The sequence below is a fragment of the Mauremys mutica genome, chromosome 8, assembly GCF_020497125.1.
Source record: "Mauremys mutica isolate MM-2020 ecotype Southern chromosome 8, ASM2049712v1, whole genome shotgun sequence".
Taxonomy (NCBI): Eukaryota; Metazoa; Chordata; order Testudines; family Geoemydidae; genus Mauremys; species Mauremys mutica.
The window spans coordinates 1,380,835-1,393,492 of NC_059079.1; the positions used below are offsets into that span (position 1 = coordinate 1,380,835).

The window sequence follows — 12,658 nt, forward strand, 5'->3', positions numbered from 1 at the left end:
TAAAATTTGGGGAATGTGAACCCAGAATTTGCTGGATCCAGCTTTCATCAGCACCTGGATTTGGGTCCATCTGTGTCTATGCATCTAGGTTTGTATGCTGCACTTACCACTATGTTACCTGAGCATAAAGTTACACCAATCCTGGACCCAGTAGACCCGAGTTTCTCTCCCCCCCCCCCTCTCTTTCCGGCAGCAGGATGGGTTTGTGGGTGGTGACAATGTCTCTATGTTCCAGTCCCAGGCAAGCCCTCCATGCTGATTAGCACAACAGCCATGAACACAGCTCTCATCCAGTGGCACCCCCCCAAGGAGATGGTCGGGGAGCTGCTGGGCTACCGGCTGCAGTACAAACGCACCGACGAGGAGAAGATGAACATCATGGACTTTGAGAAAAACGTCCATCACTACACTGTGACCAGCCTGCACAAAGGTGCCACCTACATCTTCAAGCTGTCTGCCAAGAACAGAGCCGGTCCAGGGGAGGAGTTCGAGAAGGAGATCACCACGACAGAGGACGTGCCCAGCGGCTTCCCGCAGAACCTGCGTGTGGTGGGGCTCACCACCTCCACCACAGAGGTGGCCTGGGACCCCCCAGTGCTGGCAGAGCGAAATGGGAGAATTACCAACTACACAGTTATGTACAGAGATATCAACAGCCAGCAGGAGCTGACCAACGTCACCAGGGAGACGAGCATCATGCTGACCAACCTCAGACCTGACACCACCTATGACATCAAAGTGAGGGCCTGCAACAGCAAGGGGGCGGGGCCGCTCAGCCCCAGCATCCAGTCCCGGACCATGCCTGTTGAGCAAGGTAACAAGCCTTACAGTCCGGCCTCATCTCCAGACGGTGACCCTCCCTGGGTTCCCCGTGGCTCTGGCTAACGAGGCCGTACGTCGTCTGGATTCCTCTAGTCAAACTGGCTCGGCACAGGGAGCCTCGCTGAAGGCTTCCCTCACGTTGCCTGTTACTAGGAGGAGGATTTTTTGGTGGGAACATAATTGCCTTTGTCACTTCACAGGCACACTCCCGTTTTATCTGTCCATGAAAGGGTCTCTGCTGGCTCGGGTGCAGACCTGAGAGCTGCTGGCTTTTGATCCTGGCAGAGGGCCAGGAGAGCTACAGTTCAGTCTAGACCTGCCGGTCTCTGATGTTCAAGAACGTAGTCACAATCGGAAACCCGGCTGGGCCTGAGAGACTTGAGGAAAGGTTGCTGCTCTCCTCTGCTTGTCTCCTTTCCTGCTGCAGCTGAATTCAGTAACCTGTGCTGCTGAGGTGCTGCTGGGCCATGCCGGCAGTTCACAGGTGTTGTTTTTAATTTCAGTGTTTGCTAAGAACTTTCGCGTCAATGCTGTGATGAAAACGTCTGTGTTGCTGAGCTGGGAAGTGCCTGACTCCTACAAGTCTGCGGTGCCTTTCAAGGTAAGGACCGACTGCACGGGATGCCAGGGTGCCCCTGTGGCAGGTGAGCAGCATCTCTACCGAGCGCCAGGCTGTCAGGCAAACGATTGGCTGAGCAAGGCCCCATTGCTTGTCAGCTCGGGGATGGTTCTGCAGAGGCCTCCGAGCACAGCAATAAGGAACTGCTGATGCTTTGGAAAGCAAAGATACTAACCCAGAGGTGCTGCTGCTTTCTCACCCTCCTTCCCGGCATCTGATCTCTGGCAGGGCTGCAAGCCAGAGCCAGGCCAGTGAAGGGGGTTGTGTGGTAAGCCAGGATGGCGTGTGCCACGCTAGGTCGTGGTCATTAGACTGCGCCAGTGCTGGGAGGTTCCTTCTCGAGCGGTCACTAGGGGGCCCCAGAGGGTTGCTATTAGTGCCAGGCCCAGGTTGCAGACACCGAGTTCCAGGGCCGGCCCCACTAGGTGTCTGGAGCCTGGCTGGAGGAGGGTCCCACGTCCAGCCAGCCAGGACAGCCCCCGGCAATGCCAGCGTGAGGCGCTCCTGTTCTCGGTGTCCGAGCAGGCTCCGCATTTGTTTGTCATCCAGGCTGGCCCCGCGGCACAGCAGAGCTGGTGGTACCTTACAGAGAGCAGGAGGGGGAGATGCTCCCGGACATAAGGGGAAATCCCAAAGCTGCAGTGTCCACGAGAGAGCTGGAAATGTGATCTCGTCACAGGACGCGAACAAGGCAGAACAGCCTGAAAACCAGGCAGTGACTCCACCTTAGCGTGACTCCCTTTGCCCCGGCCTGGCTAACCAGATTGCCTGTTTGCCACAGAGCTATCAGAGCAGCAGCACAATCCCGAGCGGTGGTTCCAGGAAACTGTTTCCATTGTAGCAGTACGTAGTCCCCTCTCTGATGGCTGCCTGGGCAGACTCTGCACAAACAGCTGCTGCTCTCTCTTGTCCGGCGCAACGCAGGGTGTTTTATCAGCCTCCAGGCCCAGAATGCCTTATTCATGTGGGCCCAAGCCTGGCCGTGTCCCTTCAGCAGCCCCAGCCTGGACTGCGGTTTGGGATCAGCCAAGGCACGCAGGGTGGGGGATTTCTGCAGAGGTGGTCCAGGCTGGGGGGAGAGACTCTTACAGACAGAAGCCCTGTATCTCTGCTCAGAGAGTTTGCTGTGCCGAAGGCGCAGACGGGCGTGCAGGCTGACTCACCAAACCCGTACAGAGGTGATCACTAACGCTTCCGGGCATTGCACCACCTTGAATTCTGAAACACGGTGCAATGAAACGGGAGTTCTCCGTGCCCCCCCATCACTGTAGTGTTGGAGCAGCTCACAAGCACTGATGAATTTACCCTCACACTCACACACACGCACACCCCGAGAGGCAGGAAAACATTACCCCCATTTCACAGATGGGCACCAGCCCCAGAGATACCCAGGGAGCCTGTAGTAGAGCCAGAGACAAAACCCTGGTCTCTGCAGTCCGAGTCCAGAGCTGTCCTTCTCCACAACTGGAACATCTCACTGCCTAGCCGTGAAATCAAGGTCACCAGGTTCCTGTGGTGAGAGTGAACGTATCCCAGGGGAGTTCTGCCGCTCACCTGCGAGTGGGCAGGGGGTGCGGTGCAGGGTGCATTGCCCGTCCGTACTGCATGTGTAGGAAACGCGTGGAATGGATGAGCTGAACGCAAGGGGATATGACCACACCACAGGGCAGTCTCTCCACAGCAAGTGGGAGAAGCGTCTGGAATGGCTGCCTGTGTTTGTGTCTCTCTCCCGTGCTTGCTCATCCTGCCTCTCAATTATAACGCTCAATCGGAATCACTTTGAACGTGCAGAGTTTAGCTGGAAAGAGACAGGGAATCAGGGCACGGCTCAGCTTCCCGGGGCCGGCCACGTTTGGACAGACAGGAGTCTCGTTGGGACGGAGGGAACAGCCCAGCTCCTGAGTTGTGCAGGGCGTTGAATGGCCAGTTTGTTTTCCCTTCCTAGTGCGCTGAGTGGGATGCTACAACCTGTGGGGCTGGGCAGAGCAGGTCAGGCGCCAGAAGGAATAGTGCTGATGCCTTGTCTCTGCCTTGTAGCCAAGACTGGGGACATGAGCAGTGATTCATTCAGTGTCTGCCCCTGCTCTGACACAGGAGCAGATGGTGTTAGTTTCCTGTCAGCTGAGAGCAGCCATGCAAACAGGAGGGTTGTTAAAGATATTTCTCCAATAGTATCTTTCTTCTGTTAATACTCCCAGAAATGCAGGTGCATGTGAGCCTGGAGGAGCAGCCCCTGGGCTTTGACTGCACTGGTAGAAGTCTCAACCTTCGGGAGTTTGTGTTTTACAAACAAGGTTCACCTCTTTACTCTCTGCTTAATGCAGGCACATTAGATGCAGAGGACAGAGCCTAATAACCATAGCAGATAAATCTCCATGGGAACAATTAGTATTATCTGCACTTGATAAACAGTCTCACACTAAATCTACATCCCATAGGGTGTCACTTTCCATGTTAACGGATTTAATTAAAGGCGAGTTTGTTCTGATTGTGAGTACTGGCAGAACCTTGTGTTGGTTTTATGGGGGGATGAATGTGAGACCTCTGGAATTTTCACTCCTATCAAATCAGTAAAGCAGGTGTCAGTTCTCTTCAGGGAACTTCATAGCTTCATCTGGGCCGGGGATAAACTCCCTGCAATGTGCCGCCTGGCTTTGGTGGGATAGTGTACAGGAGATGTTACATTCCAGCCCTCCTGGCCATAAGCCTCGGACATTGCTCCTAGGTTCCAGGGACTTTCTTCCTTGCATATTTTCCAAGTACAGGTGAAATTTGACAATTGCTGGATTCTCACCATTTTGAGCTAGGAGCTGGTTTGGCCAGTTGCGGTGCTTTCATGTAAAGCGTAAGGCCAGCCTGGGTGGTGGTTTTTTCATTTCCTTGACACACCTCCCTGGCGTTGCCCAGGACAGAGGCTGTGAGATTGTGGGCAGCATTGTTAGGTATTTTATGGGGCGGGGGAAAGATTCTAACTCCCTGCCAAAGTGCAGGATTCGTTGGGTCTGCGCCATCCAAGACGGATGCTATCCAGACTCCATTTGAAGGAGCTTCCACGACCTCCTGAGGCATCTGTTACATTGGCCTACTGGTCTGACAGTCAGAAAGGTTTTCCTGAGATTTAATCTAAAGCTGCTGTGCTTCATTCTTTGCATGATTCTATTCAGCACTGGTGAGGCCTCATCTGGAGTACTGTGTCCAGTTTTGGGCCCCACACTACAAGAAGGATGTGGATAAATTGGAAAGAGTCCAGCGGAGGGCAACAAAAATGATTACGGGGCTGGAGCACGTGACTTATGAGGAGAGGCTCAGGGAACTGGGCTTGTTTAGTCTGCAGAAGAGAAGAATGAGGGGGGATTTGATAGCTGCTTTCAACTACCTGAAAGGGGGTTCCAAAGAGGATGGATCTAGGCTATTCTCAGTGGTGGCAGATGACAGAACAAGGAGTAATGGTCTCAAGTTGCAGTGGGGGAGGTTTAGGTTGGATATTAGGAAAAACTTTTTCACTAGGAGGGTGGTGAAGCACTGGAATGGGTTACCTAGGGAGGTGGTGGAATCTCCTTCCTTAGAGGTTTTTAAGGTCAGGCTTGACAAAGCCCTGGCTGGGATGATTTAGTTGGGTTTGGTCCTGCTTTGAGCAGGGGGTTGGACTAGAACCTCCTGAGGTCCCTTCCAACCCTGATATTCTATCATTCAGTTCAGCACATTTTTTAGTGAGCACAGAAACAGCCACATGAATGGCAGTTAGCCTCAGCTGCATTATAACCAGCCTTTAGGAATGACATTTGGACCCACCTAGCTTTGCAAGCCTGTCTCTGTGAGCTAGAGCAGCACTAACAGGGATTTTATAGCAGGCCAGGCGCGGGTCAGCCCAGTGTTCAGCAGTTTAAAGTCCTTTGGCCACATTTCACTGCTGACTAAAGTAGGTGTCACTGAGCCGTTCGGCAGCCTCTGGTTGGTTTGCCAGCTTCAGGCCCCTGGGCTCCCACACAGCAGTGACCTTATCTATCCCTGTGCCCTTCCATCATCCTGCGGCTCATGGAGAGGTGCTAACTAATGGTGCATAGCATTGGAAAAGGTAATGCAGAGTGGCAGGTAAAGGAACACAGAACCGTTGTGCGGAGAGGGGCAGGGAGCTTTGTTTCCTTGTCTTTGGGGACACGTGTCTGAGCAGGGCAAGGAACATCGTCTTCGGATGTCAGCAGGAGCCCATGCAGCCCAAGTTTGTGGAGCTTTTCAATCAAACCCAGAGCAAGCAGGGAGACTCTGGCTGAAAGCCCCAGACTGTCCATCCAGTCTGCAGCACTGGTGGGCTTCCCTGCCCCCGCCCCCAGACTGTTCCTGGAGCTGCCCTGTTTCTGCACCAGCAGAGATGGCGGGTTGCTGACTCACCAGACTGTGATGTCTTGGTGCCGAAAGCTCGGCCAGGTTCACTGTCAGCAAAGCTCGGTGTCAGTGCCCGGCTTGCTGGTTACTGGCACACTAACACATGGACGCCTGTGACAGCGGAGGGGTCAGCTCCGTCAGCATGGTGGTGTCCCAGAGGCCAGGACACAGCTGCCCGTCCTGTTGTACAGCGATACAGACAAGTTGTGCGCTGCGCTCCAGATGTTACTAGTTACCTCACACCTCGTAGTTCAGACAAAACCTCCTCATCCATTGTCCTCCGGATCTTACACGGGTCCCGCCCCCTTCTGAGGAGAGCATTAGGCGGTTACTTGAGAGGTCTGCGGCTTCTGTCAGGAATGCGTTTGCCTGGTCAGCTGGTTCCTAGTGTTACTGTTCTAACAGGGCCGCCCTTGCCTCATACTTTGAACCATGCCTCGGGCTCGAGCAAGGCCTACAGCCTTCACACACGTGCATTGTGTAGCCAACAGGCCTTCCTAAAGCACACGTGAGAGATCCCATCTGCTGCTAGTCTGGGATCGGGAGCAGAATTAGAGCTGGGTTTGGGTGACCTTAGTGTTTCAGCTTTGTTCGTGTTGGAGTCTGAGCAGATTTCCTGAGCTGAGGCAGGGAGTCAGGTAGGCATCTGCCTGCAGAGAGGTAGCCCAGCCCTGCTCTTGTCTGGAATATGGTGCCCACTGCTGCAATATTCTGTTAGTGCTTGAAGGAGTTGATGCAAGGATAGACTGCAGAGCTCTGAAGTAACCAGCTGTTTCTTCTGGCTTGGCTGAGTCTGGTGTGATTGAGCAGGAAGAAACCTGCCAACTAAACGTCTGACGTTCCAGAGGCTTTAAGTGGCATTTCTGGGTCTGGATGCTTTGCACTCACTCTAGTGCCTGTCTGATGTGTCTCTCTGCAGAGAAGGGATTAAAGCCTTGGAAGAAATAGTCTCACAGGAGTCACAGCAGAGAACGCTCCCTCTGCATTGCCTCTGCACAGGGGAGCCAGCAGGGGTCTCATCCCTGCAGGCATCCTTGTTATTTTAGCAGCAGGGCCCATCCCTAAAGACAGGAATGTGGGTCGTGTCTGTCCCTGTCTTGCTGAACCCTCCCTTTGTGCTCTGTTCCCGGCTGACCACGTCCTGCAGGCTGCCGGAGAAGAGTCTGTATGTGAGTGGACCAACCTCAGCAGAGTGCAGTGGCCAAAGCCGCCTGGGCATGGCTACGTAGCTAACCCAGAGCTGCACTGTGCACCTCACTCTGCGTTTGCTCCCTGTGCCTGGCTGCTCCAGGGGTTCTGCAGGGCCTGCTGCTCCCTGTCTCGCTAGCTCCCCTGTGGCGTTAATGCATGGCACCTGCCCCAGTGAGACAGCAGCTGCTTCAGGGCTCTGCTGGCTGCTTCCAGTGCGGGCTGGCAGCAGTGTCCCTCCTCGCTCTTGTGCTGCTTCACCAGGCTCAGCTGCACCCAGAGCCCAAAGACAGAGCATGTTTGTGGGCGTGAGGCAGCCGTCTCCACCTGGGTGCTCTAGGCTCGCCCCCTCCCTGGTTCATGACAGCGGCTCTCGGCATATGGTCTCTTCAGAGCACTTTATGTGCATGAATTGATCTTGCAGCCTCCATTAGATTCAGGAACACCCCATAGAGTGCTGGGGATTGCCTAGCAGAGAGGAGCCTGCGTCTCTGCTGCAGCCGAAGGCAGCCTCAGGCCCTCTAGTCCTCTCACCAGCACCGCAGGTGTCTGTGGGGGTCGCTTGTGTTTCTGACTCTGCCACGCGTCTCCGTTAAAGCTGCGATGAGGCGGTGTCCCCATGCTGCTGGCTCTCTCACTGAGAGGTTGAACCAGGGCTCAGATCCAGATTTTTGGCCTGAAACCAATGGAGCCCAGCAGGTGCCACTCTGCTCATGCAAAGCAGCCACTGCAGCCGGAGCAAATTCATACTGAGCACGTGGGGCAGCAGCAACCACCAAAGAGCGGCCACAGCCCCACGCGTCCAGGAGAGAAGCTCTTGGTCAGCCAGCTCTTGGTCAGGCAGCCCCAGGGGCATGGTTTCTTGTTTCCTCGTGCTACCACATGGCAGTGCCCTGCTCCATGCCAACAGGAGAGTGCGCTACCCGTTCTCTCCAGTGGTGATGCTGGGTACGGTTCTTTAGAAGACCACCCCAGGCAGAGGTAAGGTTTGAGCCCCAAGTTCTGTGCTCACATTGTGCTGGTGCCCTGGTGTCACACCAGTGAGGTCATGCTTCTGGGTGTGGGTGTGTGAGATGCGTTACTGATTGGTCAGGAAACTGATTATTCTAGGAAACAAATGATCCCTGTAGTTCCCGTCCTGGGAAGGGACAGCTCTGTGTTCACCCTTTGAGCGTGTGTTTACTGTTAGATTAGGGTTGAAACCACTTTAGAACCAATGGGGTTTTATGCCAAAAGTCCATTATATGTCATGCCACCACAAGGAAACAAAGACCCATTAATATGAACCCATCTGTACTGTCCTCCTACCTATGCACCGAAGAGACGCTCTGGTTGGGCATCGCCGGGCATGTGTCTGGTGGAGTCTTTGCAGTGTAGGATTCTAACCACCCAGCTGGTGTTCGCGATTCCGCACTGTGGCCGTAAGGAGCAGTGAGTGCTGCTCCGCTGGCTGCTGGACCTCAAGCTGTGCGGCTCTTTGTGGAATGCGCAGAATGGGAACAATCTGGCTCTGGGCCCAACCTCAGGTGATCAGCTCTAATGCTGCCTTCTGTTCTGAGCATGTTTCGTCAGCAGCTGCCCTGCTGCATGATGTGTCCTTCCCTTTTCAGATCCTGTACAACAGCCAGAGTGTGGAGGTGGATGGCCATTCGATGAGGAAGCTCATAAGCGACCTTCAGCCGGATACAGAGTATTCCTTTGTGCTAATGAACCGCGGCAGCAGCGCTGGTGGGCTCCAGCACCGGGTATCTATCCACACGGCTCCTGATGTCTTACAGAGCAAACCCATCTCCACAAACAAATACATGCAGGAAGGAAAGTTCACCCTCACCCTTCCCAAAGTCCAGACCTCAGCACCAGTTAGGTAGGTGCTCCCTGCTAATGGACCAGAGGGCAAGGGGAGGTCGGAGGCTGGATTGTTCTCTTTATGTACCCACTGAGTCTAACCCATTGATTCAGTAACATGGTGGGATGAATGCCAGAGCAGTCTGCAGATGCTGGAGCCAGGTTTTCCCTTCACCACATGACAGCGCATTGCTGGCATGTTCTGAGCTGATGCTTTTGTGAGCTAGGGTAACACAGCTCCCCGTCACTTCTCGGGGTGGAACTGAGACCCTCCTGGTAAAGCCAGCTGAGAATCCGGAGGTGCTTTCTCTGTCACTGCACAACAGCTTTTGAATAAATCATGTCTTTAAAGCCTCAAGGAGATTAAAACAAGCCAGTTCATAGAAGTCTCATTTGTAACTGCTGTCCTCGTGCTGAAACCCGATTCCCCCAGGGCTCCAGCTACAGCCAGTTTATATAAGTGTCCTTACCCAGCTCCTGCTACCATCCTCTAGCGTGTGGTCTGTGTATCTTCGTTAACCTAATGATGGCGAGCAGGGAGCATTCCGCTCCTCAGCACCGCAGGAAAACTGGCCTCTGACTCAGTGAAGCCTTTTGTCCATTACAGAAGGGGAGAAAGGAGATTTGGGGAAGGGGTTTTGATGGGAGGCATCTTGAACTTGTTTCTATTCAATCACCTGCTAAAGAAATGTCTGATATCTCCTGCTAGCACCAGCCACCTCCCCTGACCCTTCTTTCCTCCCCAGGTGGTACTATATTGTGGTTGTGCCAGTAGATCAAAGCACCAGCAGCCGCACGGCCAGCTGGCGGACGCCTGATGAGATGGAGCTGGACCAGGTAGGAGTCAGAGAGACCTGCTTTAAGTGTGATCGTCTAAGGCTTCCTTTTGTGCCTGGCCCATGCTGCCTGGCCCATGCTGCCTGGCCCATGCTGCCTGGCCCATGCTGCCTGGCCCATGCTGCCTGGGCCATGCTGCCTAGGAAGGGTGGCTTCGAGCTCCGGCTTGTGTGCGGTAAGGGGCCCTGCCAGGGGCCAGGCTTGCAGAGGAGCCCCCGGAGCTCACTTTTTCCCTCCTGCCGGTACAGGGTCTGATAATCGTCCTAATGCTTAGCCCTTCCCCAGCCTGCCCAAGGGTTTGATTCCTTCGCCTTCTAGCTTCTTCCCTGGGAGACTCCCTCAGCCCTTTGCAGCCATTGAGTCAGACCCCAGCACTAGGCAGGGCAGGAGCATTGTCCCCATTTTACAGGGAGGGAAGCTGAGAAGCCAAGTAATTTCCGCAGGGTGTCTCAGAATGTCCAATACAGAGCCAAAGCCAGCGCCCCAAACTCTCCACCCCCCATCCGGTGCCCTAGCCCCCTCCACGTTGCACAGTCAAAGTGCTTTTCATGGTTCAACCATCACAACTCCCTGTCTGTCTGCGGAGCAGGATTTGAATCGTGTGCAGTAAATATGGCCCAGGGGCCCACATTGAACGAGGAGAAAACAAAATACTGAACAGCTGCTGGTTGCATCCGGTGTGCTGAATGAGGCAGGGTCCTGTGGCCAGCACAGTGTGTGATTGTGTAATTAAAAACTCTCTCATAATACACAGGCACCGGGGGGCGGCTGAAAGCTGCCTGGGCAACTTGCATTCGGGTGCTTGACTTCACAACCTTAACGTTCTTTGCATGTCGTTTTTTGTATGGAATATGCATGTAGAGACTCCACTCAGAAACGGGGCCCCCTTGTGCTGTGCGTGGGGCAAGTCCAGTCCTGTTCTCTGCCCCAGAGAGTTTGTGTCATTTCAGACAAGATGCAGCAAGTGAAGCGAGAGTCACCCATTGGGTCTGTAGCTCTGTTTTAGGAGGTGTTAGTGTACATGTTAGCTCACAGAGCCGTACGCTCTAGCTACAGCCCAGAGTTAGACACAGGCGGGTATGTCTCATCCACACTAGGACTTAGAGGTGTGTTACAGGGTAACACAGAGCTAAGCCCCCGAAGAGGAGGCTGGAGGCAGCGCAGGACGGGGGCTCGTGTGACAGTAATGGTGGTTCTGAAGCACACAGAGGTTTGGTTTTTTAAGTAGACACTAGAAGGGGCTTTCACTGATGCCAGCCCCTTGTGCACGAGCCCGTCTGCACTGCCGCATTGTGAGCAGGCAGCGAGGCCCTGTGCTGGTGCCAGCCGAGCACAGACTAGCAGCTGCCTGTCGTCACCCTAGGCTAAAAGGGACTGAAGGGTGACAATGGGCAGCAAATGTGTGTGGTGCAGGTGGAACTGAGACGTGCTGGCTGTAATCCCCCTCCCTCTCCTCGCGCTCTCATTCAACCCTGCCTTGTACCCATGTGCAGACCTCACAGTCCATTGGCGTTCTCCTGCCTTTCCTCCCCACGGTTCCCAGGATATTTGTCTGTAAACGCGAGGCTTCTCCTTTGCCTGGTTCCTTCCGTGAGGTTACAGACGCTGGCCTCCCTGGCTCACTGCAACAGGGGCTCGGCTGCCAGGGGAGAGGGGCTGGGGCGCTTTGACGGCCTCTGTGTAAATGCCCTGTGTTCCCAGCCCCACGTCACTCTCGGGCCCTGTCTGCTGACAATGCGGCACGTCGGGCTGTGAAATGCATTTCATGCCTCCTCCTCCATTTGAAATTAGAATTTCTGCTTGGAGCCTGGCATTCATTTTTATTCACTAGAAAAACTTCTTCAGCCACCGGCGAGTCGTTTTTAGCAGCGTAATTGAATGTTGGGGTGTTTTGCCTTTTTCGGGAATTTGTGGCCATCTATGAAATGTGCCATTTTTGCACTGAGCGTCCCATGAAATCTGCTGTGGCTCTGTGTGATCCCCACGCAGCCCTGCCGGCAGCCCAGCAGCAGGGGAACTAGCAGAGCTCAGACTGGGAGAGACGCACAAATGTCACTTTTCTCGGCAGCAGCTGCGACTGCCGTTCACTCCCGGTGTCTATGGAGACCCAAGCGGCTCTCCATGCCAACAGAGCACGGAACGTGGCCGGCTTCCCTTGCAGCCAGCTGGAATCCATTAACCCAGGGCGCTTGGGGTCCAAGCAATGCCCCTCCCGTGAAATGACAGAGTGAGCGTCACGGCGGCCGAGTCCCCAGGCCCAGCCCTCTCTCTGTGACGCCAGCCTAGGTGCAAAGCGCTTGCAGCAGATCCCACGGTGATGGGGGCCCTGGCAATGCCTTCGACAGCTGGAGGTTCAGCCACCCCGCCCCTTGCTTTGCTGCATGTTAACTGTAACTCAGCCAGGAGCCTTGCCTCCCCTGCCCCAGCCCAGCCTCAGCCCTTGACCTCAGCCTGTCATCACGGAAATGAGCGTGAGGTTGTCAATCCGGCCATCTGACTTGAGGCGTGGGAGGGGCTGCCGGGGCGGGTGTCAGTGAAATAAGTGAAGCGCCTGTTTCTGGCTGGGCTTGGCCCAGTCCACGTGCTGTCAGTCAGGGCAGTGCTGGGGAGAGCCATGTAACGACCCACGTTCTTCGTCCTCAGTTACTGGAGGCCATCAGCCAGGGCAGGCGCCAGCGGCGTCAGGCAGACAGGCTGAAGCCCTATATTGCTGCTCAAGTGGACATGTTGCCAGAGACCTTCACCTTGGGAGACGAGAAGACCTACAAGGGCTTCTACAACAAGCCGCTCTCGGAGGATCTGAGCTATCGCTGCTTTGTGCTGGCGTCGCTGGAGGACGGCGAGACGGTAAGGGCTTCTTGCAGAAGGGGAATCCCACTCTCCTGCCGAGGGGCTCAGTGCAGGGAGCTGGCAGCCTGTTCCGTGGAGTTCCCTGCAAAGTGAGGCGAGCCAGGCACAGTAGCT

At 54.9% G+C, this 12,658-nt stretch overlaps 1 protein-coding gene across 7 annotated transcripts in view; it reads left to right on the forward strand.

The window, feature by feature from the left end:
* PTPRF (protein tyrosine phosphatase receptor type F) overlaps nt 1–12,658 on the forward strand; it is a 411,971-nt gene that overhangs the window by 353,095 nt on the left and 46,218 nt on the right. For all 7 annotated transcript variants that reach the window (XM_045026633.1, XM_045026635.1, XM_045026634.1 and 4 more), the window contains 5 exons: nt 236–814; nt 1,326–1,423; nt 8,623–8,876; nt 9,604–9,694; nt 12,338–12,541. In XM_045026633.1, the coding sequence (XP_044882568.1) occupies nt 236–814; nt 1,326–1,423; nt 8,623–8,876; nt 9,604–9,694; nt 12,338–12,541 (1,226 nt within the window). The remainder of the gene's footprint in view (nt 1–235; nt 815–1,325; nt 1,424–8,622; nt 8,877–9,603; nt 9,695–12,337; nt 12,542–12,658) is intronic.